Source organism: Gavia stellata, chromosome 13, assembly GCF_030936135.1.
Source record: "Gavia stellata isolate bGavSte3 chromosome 13, bGavSte3.hap2, whole genome shotgun sequence".
Taxonomy (NCBI): domain Eukaryota; kingdom Metazoa; phylum Chordata; class Aves; order Gaviiformes; family Gaviidae; genus Gavia; species Gavia stellata.
The window spans coordinates 12556627-12570443 of NC_082606.1; the positions used below are offsets into that span (position 1 = coordinate 12556627).

A 13817-nucleotide genomic window follows, 5' to 3' on the forward strand; every position below is an offset into this window, starting at 1 on the left:
TGCTGAAATAAGAGTGCTGTTTACAACTGTAAAGCTCTGATTATATTTCGCCATAGTTACGCAACACGTGGAAAAAATACACTGTTCAACGTTTTGGCACACTGATAAATGAAATCCAGACATGGTCTATTAAAAATATCAAAGTAACCCTGTGCACAACTCCTTTTTATAGAGTTATATTTGTTATGTAGAAGAAATCAAAGAGAGTTGAAATCTAATTACAGATAATAATACAATTTGGGGTGAATTATTACAGTACATTTCCCTTCCAAAGCTATTATAGCTCAATATACATTCCCTCTATCAACTACAGTGCTGTCCAATCAGCAGTTTCAGCGACACCACTTGCTTCATTTTTCCTTCCAGATTTTATAGCATCAAGTCTCAGTAAAATGTTCTGCTGCTGCTAAAAAATACACCACGGCAGTTGCGTATACAAGAACACCCGCATCGTTGAATAATTAATTTGATATTAAAACACAGCTACAACTCGTAATGGCTTTTGGTATTGGATTATCCCTTTGTTATCAGTCTTAGATTATTTGACAATAGCTGTTCGGGGTAAAAGAATGGAATATCTTAAGGCAGTTTTAGCAAACAAGACTTTTCAAATTAATTAAATGTGTTTTCTGTATAATGTTTTAACATCCACTTCTGCATGTTTTGGCTATCAAAGTTACTTATTGACAGGATTATTCAGGTCAAGTCATTGGAAATGTTCTAACTTGCTTTCTGGAGCCATACAATAATTTGACAGAGGTCCACTGCTGTTTAGATTTGTGAAGGTTTCTGTATTTCTTCCGTTCTTCCTTTGCATGAAGAATGAACAAATGGCAGCAGCACACCTTCAAGAAGAAATCACCTGTGCACACAGATACACAGTCAACCCTACCGACAATGCCTGAAATGTAAGAATGCAGTTTATCACACTTTTAGCAAGAACACAAGGCCACAGAATAAACTAAAAAAAAAACTGTTTTATTGTGACATTTATGACATTGAACCCTTGTTGATATGAATGACTATGGGTACTCTTGACACATTACATAATGTCATGGTGTAGGATGGCACTGATTGTCATCTGACTTTTGAGAATGTTTAATGGTCCCTACTGACCTCAGTGCATTTTGGCAAGTCACAGAAACTTTATCATCAGGTTTGTGTATACAGTTAACAAGTAGTTGGTCTTATAAGCACCATTACAAACCCTCACATTAAGGGTATTATTAATCTAGTTTACAAATGCTTCATTGATAAAAATAGCATGATTACAGTATACACACACTTAATTTACATGTAATGTATTATAGGCATAACTGAGATAAACTACTGAGCTAACTTTGGTTGATTGAAGTATTTAGACTGAATAATGGCAATTTTGGCTTCTAAGTTGTGTAAATATTACAGTGCATTTATAAATCTAGGTTGAAAATTCACTAGCACCAAATGGATATCATAAATGGCTGACCTAGTAAGTTGTAGTTGGAGAAGCGAAGTTTAAGAATTACAAAAATAGAGCTGTCCATCAGTTGAAAGCACATTCTTGTACCTCTGCTGAAATGATGACGTGTCTCAGCATCAGTGGCCAACTTCCAATGAGAAAAGTCCCAGTTTTCAAGATTCAACATATCAAGGTAGCTCAGCTACACTTAAAAGCCTGAGAAAGTGGTTGTTTTGAGCTAGGGTATTCATCCTGTACCTTGTTTATGTAATAATATAATAGTGCTCGTTCATACAGATGTACTCATGTAAGATTGTACCTATGATATGGAGAATCTGATTGGGAGGAATATTCAGTCCTACCTATCTATCTTTGGTTTAATTATTTGGTCTTTGGTTGATGAATTAATGAAGCAATATCTGAATTTTCATTTTCAGGTTATCTCCCAGCTCACCACTGAGGTAGTCTTTGTCATGTTTCTCTTCAAGCTGGTTAAGTTCCTTCTTTTTATAGAGTGGAATACTACTGATTTGTAATGAATAGTTTCCAGGCACTGGCTTCTTCTTTGTGAAATGAAGGTAACTTATCCCGTCCTTCTTATTGATTCTAAAGAAACCATCTTCATTTCCGGAGTCAATTAAATATCGGTTATGGTTTGTCAGTGTTGTGAGGGCAGGAAGCAGTTCCAGGATGCGATCTTTGTTACTGAGATCTGAGATGTTGATGGAGAAGACTGCTGCTTTCTCAACATCCCAGCTGGCGAGACTGATTGGCGGCTCCAGCTCTTGCTGATCCTGCACAAGAACAAACGATGTCAGTCGGGTTTGCCAGAGAGCATTTCACATGTGCCTATGTGTGTGTATTTCTTACCCAGCTCATTCATTATTAATTAAATAATTTTTAAAAGGAGGTTCTGTAATATCATCTGTCAAATCCACTATTATGGTCCTAGGACTTGTCACTGTCCCTGCGTGGGTAACCGAAGCCCGAGACAGACACTGAAAGTTTCTGTGTGTGGGTGCCGCTGCCTGACAAACACAGCCTCTCTGTGCTTGGAGACCGCGACCAGTCTCCTACAAAGAGAGCAGCAAAGGCACACTCCTCCTCTCTGTCAGGGGAACCACAAGCTGATGTGAACAATGATGTGCAGAAGAGAGCAGGGTCTGTGGGGGAGGCACATCATTTAGGTGGGGGGGTTTCTGCTTTGCAAGATTCGCCTTGTTTAGGTGTGGAGCCGCGGTGGCCCACGGGTGCAGCGTGGTGCTGGAAAAGCAGCATTGCCCCTCACCTCTGAGTGATGGTAACTGGGCTTCTGCTGAGTCCCCTGTGCATGAGTCACACTGCAGCACAGAATGATAACATTTCAGACAGCACATCAGCCGTAACATTTTCATTTGGAAAGCAAGGGAAGCTCTGCATCATCTCTGAGACAAATCCAGCACTAATCACAGAGTACTAAAACATACTGAAGAAACACAGTTTACGACCCCACTCTGCCCAAAATCGAATGTCCACACTCTTCTGTGCAAAAGCACTCTCCTGTCTTCCCATATTAGCAGAGTGCCACACACTGAGCTCCTAACAGAAACAGCTAACAGGCTCCCGAATGCCCTGTATTTGTGTGTGGAAAAGCAAGCTCTTCAGCACATATACATGAGCAGAGAGAACAGGTGGCATTTAGCTCAGGGTAGTGATGGTGTGGCAACATTCTACGAGAGTATTCAGGGTCTCTTGGTTATATTTAGAATGCAACACGCACATTTGCATACCCAGATACATACTTTCAGCTGAAAAAGAAACACCTTCACAGTCTAGAGACCTGCCATGACCTGCTGCTTCTCTGGCCAGGTCAGGGCAGATCCCTTCAGCTGTAACATCACTGTCATCTTAGACTGGATGAAGAAGTGAAAATTCAAATGACTGTGGACTTGGTGACACTTCTCCTACAAGGTGTACACAGTTTGCTGAAGTCTGCATATAATTAACGTGAACAATAAGGTTCAAATCCACTTGTGCTTAACATTGGACTGGTGACGTGCTGGACATTGGATTGGATGACCAAACTGGGCAATTCTGACTTTATATTACAAGCAGTTGAAATAAGCCAATGTGGGACTCTCCGAGTAATGCAAGGAGTTTGAATTTTGCACAAGAGGGACTACAGTAACATTACACATTACAAAATCATGCTTCTATCATGACTTCTGCACTCATACCGGGAGGTGTGGTGCTGGAAGCCCAGCTGACCAACAAACAGAATTACAACCACCTCCATCGCATTGTGTCTCACTGTTGTGATCAATTCAGAACAAACCCCAGCAAGGGGAGTTTGATGAAGGATTTACTTTAATGCTTTTTTGAGAAAGGTTTGCTAAGAACTAAAGAAAAATACCTCCCCCAAGGATGAGTGAAAAGGGATGTCTATCCTTTGCATAAAGGCAAAACTTGTCACACAGTAGACTAGTTTTAATGTAAATATAAGTGCTGAAACCACTTATCAATATTTGGTTAATTAAAAAAAGCCAATGACAACAGCTAGGAAGAAGTGGAATTGTGTGACCATCGCAATAGATGATAAGCATTTCACTGACACAATTAGCCCACTCAGAGGCAAATGGAAACCTGCCTCTGTCCCCAGCAACCTTCTAGCAATGACAAATGAAGCTCTGCCTCCTGTTCTGCTGCCTGGGCCAGTGGTGAGCACTATATGCAGCCTTGCTGGCAGCCTCGGCCCCAGGACAGCAACCTGGGTGACTGACTGCAAGGGTCTGGACAAGCCGCAGGAAGGGCTGCAGCCCTGGGTGAGGTGTTTGTGTCCAGAGCTCTGTGTTTGCTTTGGAGACGGCTCCAGCCCCAGACATACAATACGGCACTGCTTGGCAGGGTCCACATCCACCCTGACCAATGTGTCCTGCCTTCCTGGCCACAAGGCCACACAAATTTTACATATCCACCACCCTCTGGCATCAAGAGCCTGCTTTGCTGGTGAGTGGACTGCCCTCTAGACAGCTGGATGGGCATTTATTTTAGTGTTTGATGCGACATAGATGTTAGGTATGCAGGGACTTCAGAGGATGACCTTTGCCTAATGACAGTGAACAACTTCAGAAAGCCCCCACACAGAGTACTTGACATCCAAAACCAGCTCTTTGGTCTACTTTGTTTGGGGTGTACATTTTTCCTGTGGGATTGTCTCTTGGCACACCTCCTTCTGAGACTGGCTTTCACAAGACAACCACAAACCCTTTAACCCAAAAAGAGTCAATTACCTCTGCTTCATTTGCAGTTTCATTAGTGCTTCTGCGCTTCCTTCCTCTCTTGGGATAGCCATTGATTTTACATTCATAACAAGCTTCTGGAGAGAGGGAGTTATCATCTACTTCTCCACTGAGTGAAAGCTCTTGTCCTTGACCTTTGCCTAGCCCCACTCCAGAAACACAGTGTCTGAGGAAGGAAGAAATTAAAAATTAATTCCAGTGAGACACAGATCTTACCAAAAGCTGTATTTGGGGGACTGTGAATACAAATAATAAGGCAACTTTGTTGCACTCATTTCCTAGGAAAAATTTCTGCTGAAGTCAACAGGCAAAATTCTCACTGAATCACAATGCAGCTACCTCTGATTTCAAGAACCTGGCTCCATGAGGCTTTGCCTAAGAGAGACCTGCCAATATTTAACAGTTTTAAAAACACAGGCTTAAGCCCTGAGAAGTTGTTAGTAATTTCTGTCATCCAACCTAGAACACATTAAAAGAGACCAATTTTCAGAAACTGCTGAAAAATCTGGAAAGTAAGGTCTTTCATAATGTATCCCAAAGCTTTTAGTCACTTCTAAAATTTAAGCCACAGTCTTTCTGCTTTCCATTTGAGTTGCTTGGTCCTACATGAGGCACAGCCCTAACACTCCTACTGGGGCAAGTGAAAATTGTTTTTCTTGATAAAGCAGACATTTATTCAAAAATGATTCATTTGGAAAACAGAAGAATATGGAACATAGAAGAACATAAGAGCATACAGAAATGTTATTCTAACCAGTGGGTGAAGCCGCTTATATAATATCATTTGTCTTTGGAGCTGGCAGGGGGTGTTGTTATTTTTTTTTTAAAGGAGACAAGTGATACACCACAAATCACAGTGAGGGGTGTGAGCTCCCAAGTGGCAAGCTAAGAGAACTTGGCTAGCTGCTGGGGTGTGCAGGAGAGAGATGAAAGCAGTAGCTTAAAAGAGATGATTGAACCTGGTAGCCCTGGCCAAATTTCATTAAGTGTTAAAGCCATGCTGCTTCCTTCCCTTGATTACCTTTCCCTTCCCTCATCTCCAAAATCATCAGGTGCATCCAACTCTTGAGCACCTCCTCAATCCTATTCCTCTTTCATTGGTGACAATCCCCCTGGTTCTGCTGCTCCACACTACAGAGAAGGGAGTGGATTATGTCCCCTTTATGTCTGTTAGTTTAAAATGAGAATCCCTTACCCTTGTCCTATTCTGAAGTAACCAGGTGGACATCCACAGACATAGCCACCTTCAGTATTTGAACAACCATAACTGCATGGGGCTTGTGCAGAACCGCATTCATTGATATCTTGGCAACCTCCACTAAACTGTTCATACTGAAATCCGGTAGGGCACATACATTTATAGCTTCCCAAAGTATTGTGGCAAGATGCTCCTCCACAAATGTGTGCACTGAGACATTCATTTTCATCTGGAAAAGAAGCAGAACATACCATGTTAACTTTTACCCTCAGATCTAGTCCAACCTACCCCTTCAGAAAGGTCGTGCTTGACTGTTGCTAAACATGCTGCCACATCAGACAGACAGAAATGGAGAACAGGGCTTGGCCTCACCCTTGGCTAGGGCAGCGGTCGCTAGGAGATGACTACAACCATACAACAGAGCAACATTTGGGCTACTCTACAGAAGATGTTTCATGCCACGTCAGCTCATGCTCTTGAGAGCAGAGAAGCAGAGGAGGCAACTTTTTTTTTGTTCCAGAAACAACTGAGAAGAATAAAACTTTGTACAGCCAACAATCTGGTCCAGTAATCCCATGTTCATAATGCTATTAAACATTAAAGGAAAAAGAGTAAGGAATCAAGCTCTGACACCTTTTCCAGGCACTGAAAATCCCTCCCTACACACTCACATTTAAATATGAGGTACAGGTAGGGTACAGGAACAAGCAGTGAAGTAAAAATAAAAGCAGCTGTAGATACAAAAGACTGCCACATTTTGAGCCAGCCCTTTTCCAAACTTCCCAAGTGTTGCACTGTAGGAATTCGAGGTCAGTTCAGGCTTATTTACTGTAAAAGGCTGGTTTTTCACATGTAGCTGGTTTGAATTTTTTTGTCCGATGTTGCAAATTGCTTTGAAACGTTCTGAATGCTATTGTTCCCCGTTTTCTGTGATAAAGCAACTGCACATGCGTATTGTGTGTATGTGCACACGCATAATAAATGTCATCTGGACACCGATGGATAAAATGTGAAGCACAGAGCACCATCTCTGACCTAAGCATCCAGGTTACAGGAGAATAAGTACTAATTCAGAGCATTATTGTCTTACTCCAAAAAATGTGGCTGTTTGTTCTTTGTTTAAAAGCAGTGCCTTTGCTTCTTGCAGCCTGATTTATGGCATGGTGCACTACGGAATTGCCTGGGCAGGGGACACACACACACACACAGCACAAGACAAGGGAGGAACGAAAGCATTCTTTAGTGATTATTTAAATATGTGTTGCAGCAACATCAAAAGTCCCTGTACACTTCATTAAATAAGCTAAAAAAGACACAAACTGTTTGCAGAGTTGGGATTGCCAAGGAATATGAAGGAATTGTCACAGAAAAACCTATTACATGGATTCTTCCCCTGTGGTACACCCAGGAGATGTAGATAAGTATCTTAAGCATATACAGTTACAGATGTTAGAATGTGAACATGTGGAGACCACAAGGTATTAAAACCTGGGGCCGAATTCTGTGTCACTGAAGCCTGTAGGAGTTTTGCCATTAACTTAGAGTGATGTTTCAATATTTGTCATACCTAACACAGCAATTATGTCAACATCATAAATGCACGTCTGGGCCACAGAAAGTTGCTGCACCAAGAGGAGATAGGCTTACTTTGCCTCACTCCACAGTAGCAAAAGTGTGGACACTAATGAGGTTAGTTCCCATATTTTGGGTGATTGTTGGAGGAAAAAATATGAAGAAAAGTGAATAAATCAGTTACGGAGCCGCGGACTCCACACGACCTCGTGCTCGTGCTCAGCTTCAGCAGGAAAGAGAGATGCCATGAGGATGGAGGAAACCAAGCCTCCTTCCCTGCAGTTTTGGGTTTCTGCCTGGACTGCCCCATGTCCAAGAAGGTGGAAGTGTTAGCTGAGTCTTTACCCAGTTGTGGCTCTCAGTGCCATTTTCCCTGGTGAAGTTCCTGGTGACCAGTATTTGTGGTGCCAAGGTTGAAGCCTTTCTTTCAGCAGGGAAATACCAGTGCTTATGCATTTTGAAACTGATATTCCTTGTACCGAACCTAAACAGTAGTCAATGGGCTCAAAAGCTGGAATAACAGTGTACATCTGGTTTTGAAATACACTTAGTTAAATGCTATCACCCAGGAAGACTTGGAAACAGCCAAGACTTTTCGCAAAACTAAGAGCTGCACTTTTTCAGATTCTATAACGTCCTCCAGCAGCCAGACGTGGCAGTGCTGGGTTTTGGGGTTTTTTTACCCTCTTGCAGATTAAATTCTAATTTAACCTTAAGCTCTGCTAGTTTAATTAATACTCAAAACCACCATGTTTGTGCTCCCTCCTTGTTCTCTTGTGTGTTACAGGCATAGAGTACTGGAGCACAAGCAAACGTCACAGCAAGGACTGCATAAAACGTCAGGAGGTTGGTAAGCATAATTAAAAGCAGAGACTTCCCTAGAGCACCACCGTGATAACAAGCAAAGGCATTTTTATGTTTCTGAAAGCAAAGAAAGCCAAACAAAGAGTTATGAAGCTCTTTGTTCTCAAAGAGGTCATCAAACATATCTCTGGGTATCCACACCAGACTAGTCACATTTAATGGGCTTCATACAAGCTAAAAACACACATAACTGTCACTAGAGGAAAAATGATTCATGTTTCTCTTGTTTGAATATGCTACATGTTACACTGCTGAAACGTACAGATTTGGGACTTTTCCCATGACTTCTGCAGAGGACCCAGTTTTGTCTGCTCAAGTCATATTTTGTCTGCTCAATGCAGCCCCATCTACAAGGGCTCAGAGACTTGGGATAGAACCAAAGTTTAGACAAGGAAGAAATAAGCATTTTAATTCACCAGTGTATTTACTTCTTAACATAAATAAAGAACAGTAGCATTTGTTATTTATAACCAGAATTGTCCTGTAAGCACTTGTTATAAACTGTATCCCAGAGCTGCAAGGAAACCTCTTTAGACAGATAGCAGCAGCTTTGCTCAAATATGACAAATGGTTAGTTCTGTACAGAGAAGAGGCTTAAACACAGCAGCCTTCCTGTAGGTGTTGTAAGAATGATAAAAGCACAGATCAAGTAGGATTTTAACAGAATTTCAGATGCTTTGGGCCAGAAGTTTCATTTTACAATTTAACAATCCAAACTTGTGGTCCTGAATCTGCCAGGTTCAACCCACCACCAGCTCTCAGACAGGACCTGTGTCTGAGCAGACACTGTTGCACAGCTGAGTAAGACTTCCTTTGTTCAAACCACAAAACTCACGAGTAACACAAGTTCCCTCAAAGTCAGTACAACTTCTATCACCCTTAAGGATAATTTTACATTTAAACTCTTGTCAGATCAGGACATAGGCTACCGCATGCTTCATATCCACTCCGCCTTTCACAGGAGTGCACATTTGTAATGAAACTCTGCTGAACTTATTAAATTATAACCAGAAAAAGAAAACATGGCAAACTGCAGCACTGCCCGTCACTTCTTGCTGCTAACAAAGGTAACATGCATTTTAATGTATGAATTTAAAAAAGTGACTTGCCAACACATTGGTTCCATTGGTAATGCTGGAGATATCCTTGTGGGCAGCTACACCTGTATCCTCCAATTATATTTTGGCAGCCATGCTGACACCGGTGGTTTCCATCACATTCATCAACATCTAAAAAGGTGAGATACATTCTGAGTTTTAGGAGAGAAGCTCAAGTTATGCTATATTTGAAAAGTATGTTACAAATAATAATATATATTCATATATCATATATAGAGAGGTATATTTCAGTATCTTCCAAAAACCTGACCAGTGCTGGGAGACCACTTTGGGCCTTTCAGGTTTGGATTTCTGGCTCCACAGCAAGTAACTTAGGGCTGAAAACCACTGAAAGCTCAAATTCAGCCACAATTTTCAGAGTTTTTGCATTCTGCTATGGAGCAGAGAGCAGAAAGCCAATTGTATATGGGACCCCCAAGGCTTTCCTAAGGGTCCTAGTTCCACAGTAGACAGTCCCTTGCTTTTAGCCAAGCATCCAACCCAGGAAGCCCAGGATATCTCTTTTCAAAGCAAACCAAACTCTGTCCCAGGAGAAGGCTCTAGAGGCTCTAGGGACCCAGAGGAATAAAGTCTGCAGCCCATGAACTCTCCTTTAGCAGGTCGCCTTGGAGACGCAAGACTTTCTGTCCTTGGTGAGTCCCTCAGAAATCTACACAGGATTCAACAGAAGTTCGCTGAACTCATGATGCTTAAACTAAAACATTCCAGGCTAAATTGAAGTCTCCTCAGAAAACATCTGTCCAGCTCTTTAGCATCCTGCAATATATCTATTCAGGCCCACAGAGAGAAATACTGCCTTGTTGCTAAATTTCCATACCCCACCCCCCTTCAGTCTACACAGGCTTACTCCATAGGTTTTGGTACTTACTCCATAGATCCCTCCTTGGATGACACTATGGCTGATAGAAGACAAAGGAAAGCAAGAGAAGGCCAAGTTAAATGCACTGTGTGTTGTACCTACCTTCACAGCTAAGCCCAGTTTGATCAAGTGAGAAGCCACGTTGACACTCACAAACAAAACTTCCTGGTGTATTCTGGCAAATGCCCTTCGCCCCACATAAATTGATTTCAGTAGCACACTCATTATTATCTGAAGGAAACCAAAGCCTGAGTGTTACTTTTTATTCCTCGTTGTGAAGATGATCATTTAGCAATGCTGACAATGAACAGTTTGTGACAAGAGGCAATGCAATATCAGTAATGTAGCAGTCATACTAGCCTCTCCATTTTTTTCACTTTGCACTACAGAAGGAGAGTCTACATTACCTTCTTTTTCATTTGAAAACACTAACAAGAGCTATGGGAAGGGAAACATTCTTTTTCTTCACCAAGAATACGGAGTTTGATGTTCTAGCCTTCAAACATCCCCGAACTCACACCAATACCACAGGATCATCAGAGTGCCACAGGCAGGATCCAACTCGCAGAGCAGAAAGACTGTTTTGCAGGAAGTAGTTTTGTTTAACATTTCCACAGACATAATGGGTATGCGCTTAAAGGACAACTGCAGAAATGTATGTTTCATGCTTATTGTTTAAAGAAGCCTTGACATGATCTCTAATGTGAGTCCTGCAATGAACTACAAGAACAGAAATACAACTATTTTTTTGCTCAATGGGTAAGAAAGAGTAAGGCAAGAATTACAAATTGGTGGTTTTACTGTCTGATTCTTGCAAGTGCAAAATTCAAAGACATAGATTATGAAAACAAGGGAAGGTAGCAGGGAGGACCTCTTTGCATCTTCTGCTCTGGTGGGACTGGGATCAGAACCTGGCCTATGTTTCCATTTGGTTTCTCAGGAAGCAGATTTCACTTCCTTGCTACTTTGCTTCTGGAATAAGAGTCAGTAATAAATTCCAAATCTGTGTCTACATTCCTATGTCACTTACCAATGCAAGCTGTATGGTGCTGAGTGAATCCAGGAGGACATTTACAAGTGAAACCCCCAATAGTGTTGACACAAAGGAACTGGCAGTTGTGCTGCTTTGTTGCACATTCATCAAGATCTAAAAAAACCAAGAAAACATCTTTCACTTATATTCCCTGTGGAGGATCTGACAGTTCAGCTGGACTGAGAGAGAACCGATTGCAAATAAATAATGTACCAAATAAAGCCTTTTGAAACTACATCTCACTTTCCACGCTGGCTTCCAGTTCCCCTCCCATGAAGCCCCAACATGTAACAAATGGGACTTTGGAGCTACACTAGTGCCCGTGCTAACGGTGGATTACAGACACCACTCTCATCTGTCAGAATGATGTTTTACATAAGAAATGTCTGCTCTCGCTGCAGTCAATAAACGGGAAGTCACCATCTTCATGAGAAGCAGTGGCAGACTGCAAAACAGTATTGCACTGAAGCAGGGTGCAGTTTCTTTTCCAAAAGAAATATTTAAATGCTAATGACAAAGCACACTGTCATTTCCCATGCCAAGTTTAGAATTGCTGCTCTAACTTGTGCGGTTTCAGCCAGATCTTTGCTACTAAAACACATAAATAAATTAATTATAATGAACATTTCAAAATCTCTCCTGCACTGCTGTTCCTTATTCAGCATGCTGCAGAGGTCATGGGTCAAAACTCTGTTGATGCTGGACAACGCGCTGCAAACCATGCTCATCTTTGCATCCGCTAAGATACATTTATCACTGAAAAATACGGCTTAAACCGACATGCTTACCAAAATAAGACCAATCCTATATACTATTGGTTAGAAAGTCTTTTAAGATCAGCTGCTGTCAGCCTGCAAAAATTCCTGTGGATCTACTGTTCATCCAGTTTATCAAACAACTAACTGGAACACCAGGTCCACCCTGTGCGGGCCACTTCCACTGTCCATTTCCAGTGGAAATACTCACATGAATCAAGGAGACAGATTTACATCATTTAAATGTCCTTGGACTGGTATTTGCCTGTGAAACACAGAGTTTCTGCCGTGAATTCTTTTCTTGATTTTTACCTTTGCAGCTTCTCCCATCTTCTTGCAGGATGTACCCTTTCGGACATGAACACTGGAAGCTCCCCTCTGTGTTTTTGCAGATGAAATTGCAAGGTTTTGGGGACTCATTACATTCATTCAAATCTAAAAGAAGCAAAATGAGACACCTCAGTGCTGATAACCAAGATTTGTGATAATGTTTTTCAAAATGCTCAGGAGACATCAGAAAGAACTCAAAATCTCCAAAGCATTCTAACGAATGACATTTTAATTTCTCATTTTTCAAAAATCTTTGTATTTCCTTCTTCAAGTCATCTCTTAGTAAAGTAATAAACTTTATATGCATACACCATAATGAAAGACCTACCTATGCAAAGAGTGCCAGTTATATCTGTAGTATAGCCAAGGTTGCAATGACAACGATAAGATCCCCTCTCATTGATGCATTCCCCATTACGGCAGACATCATGAATAACCTTGCACTCATCAATATCTGCAATTAAATGAGGATTAGTTCACAATGGAACAAGAACTGATTTTATACAGCGTCAACAGAGTCTTGCGATTTGACATAAAAAACCCACACCCTACATAAAATAAAAAAATTACATAAAGTAATGAAATATCACACAGATTAAGGAGAAATACTAAGTGGAAAAATACAGAATGGAGCATTAATCTAACTTTCAAATCCAATGAACAAGCCTTAAGTGGAAGTGAACAACTGGAACTGATCATATATTAGCCTCCATAATCAAACATCACTTTGCTTTCATGTACACAAATAGCTCTTAATCTGTACCTACAACACATTCAAATGTGAGAGTGCAAATTCCCATTTGAGTGCATGTCAGTCAACCAGCACGCAAAATAAGCATGTGCCAAGTTGGGATGGATGCCTTTGGCTATGCACCCTCCTTCCCAAAGGACTGTACTCTCTCAACATGAAAGCTCTCAGAAAATTTAGACTGATACCCAAAATATTTAGGGCCTCACAGTGTTCAAATATGCAAAAAGAAAGAGTTTATAATTTAGCACTGAATTTTATAAGAGGGCCTTTAATAGAAAAGTCAGTACCTGCTCCGTTAGACATGTATCCTCGGCCATGAGGGCAAAGCTTCTTGAAGGCCACGGTACCTGGGAAGGGGCAGACCTCACAGTTTTGCCCCCAGCCTCGGCCACCATCACAGCAGCATTCAGACTTCGTGACAGAGTTCCTGTTGCTTGATCCAATTTGACACATACTTTGTAAGACTTCAGTGAAGCAGTAGCCCTCCCTGTTGTCTGGAAGACAAATTATGCATCAGAGAATACTAATGGTGATGACCTCCAGAGGGTCATGAGATATTAGGAATTTAGTCAGAAATATACAAGAAAGGGCATACTTCACCCTGGGAACGTGGAACTG

General features: G+C 41.3%; 1 protein-coding gene across 1 annotated transcript in view; it reads right to left on the reverse strand.

Annotated features, from left to right (window-relative positions):
• Positions 1-957: 957 nt before the first annotated feature.
• FBN1 (fibrillin 1) overlaps positions 958-13817 on the reverse strand; it is a 157504-nt gene continuing 144644 nt past the window's right edge. The window contains exons 57-65 of the mRNA XM_059823839.1: positions 13487-13693; positions 12777-12902; positions 12431-12553; positions 11361-11477; positions 10433-10561; positions 9463-9582; positions 5915-6146; positions 4711-4885; positions 958-2235 (exon numbers count right to left, since the gene is read on the reverse strand). Of these exons, the coding sequence (XP_059679822.1) occupies positions 1846-2235; positions 4711-4885; positions 5915-6146; positions 9463-9582; positions 10433-10561; positions 11361-11477; positions 12431-12553; positions 12777-12902; positions 13487-13693 (1619 nt within the window). The 3' untranslated portion in view covers positions 958-1845. The remainder of the gene's footprint in view (positions 2236-4710; positions 4886-5914; positions 6147-9462; positions 9583-10432; positions 10562-11360; positions 11478-12430; positions 12554-12776; positions 12903-13486; positions 13694-13817) is intronic.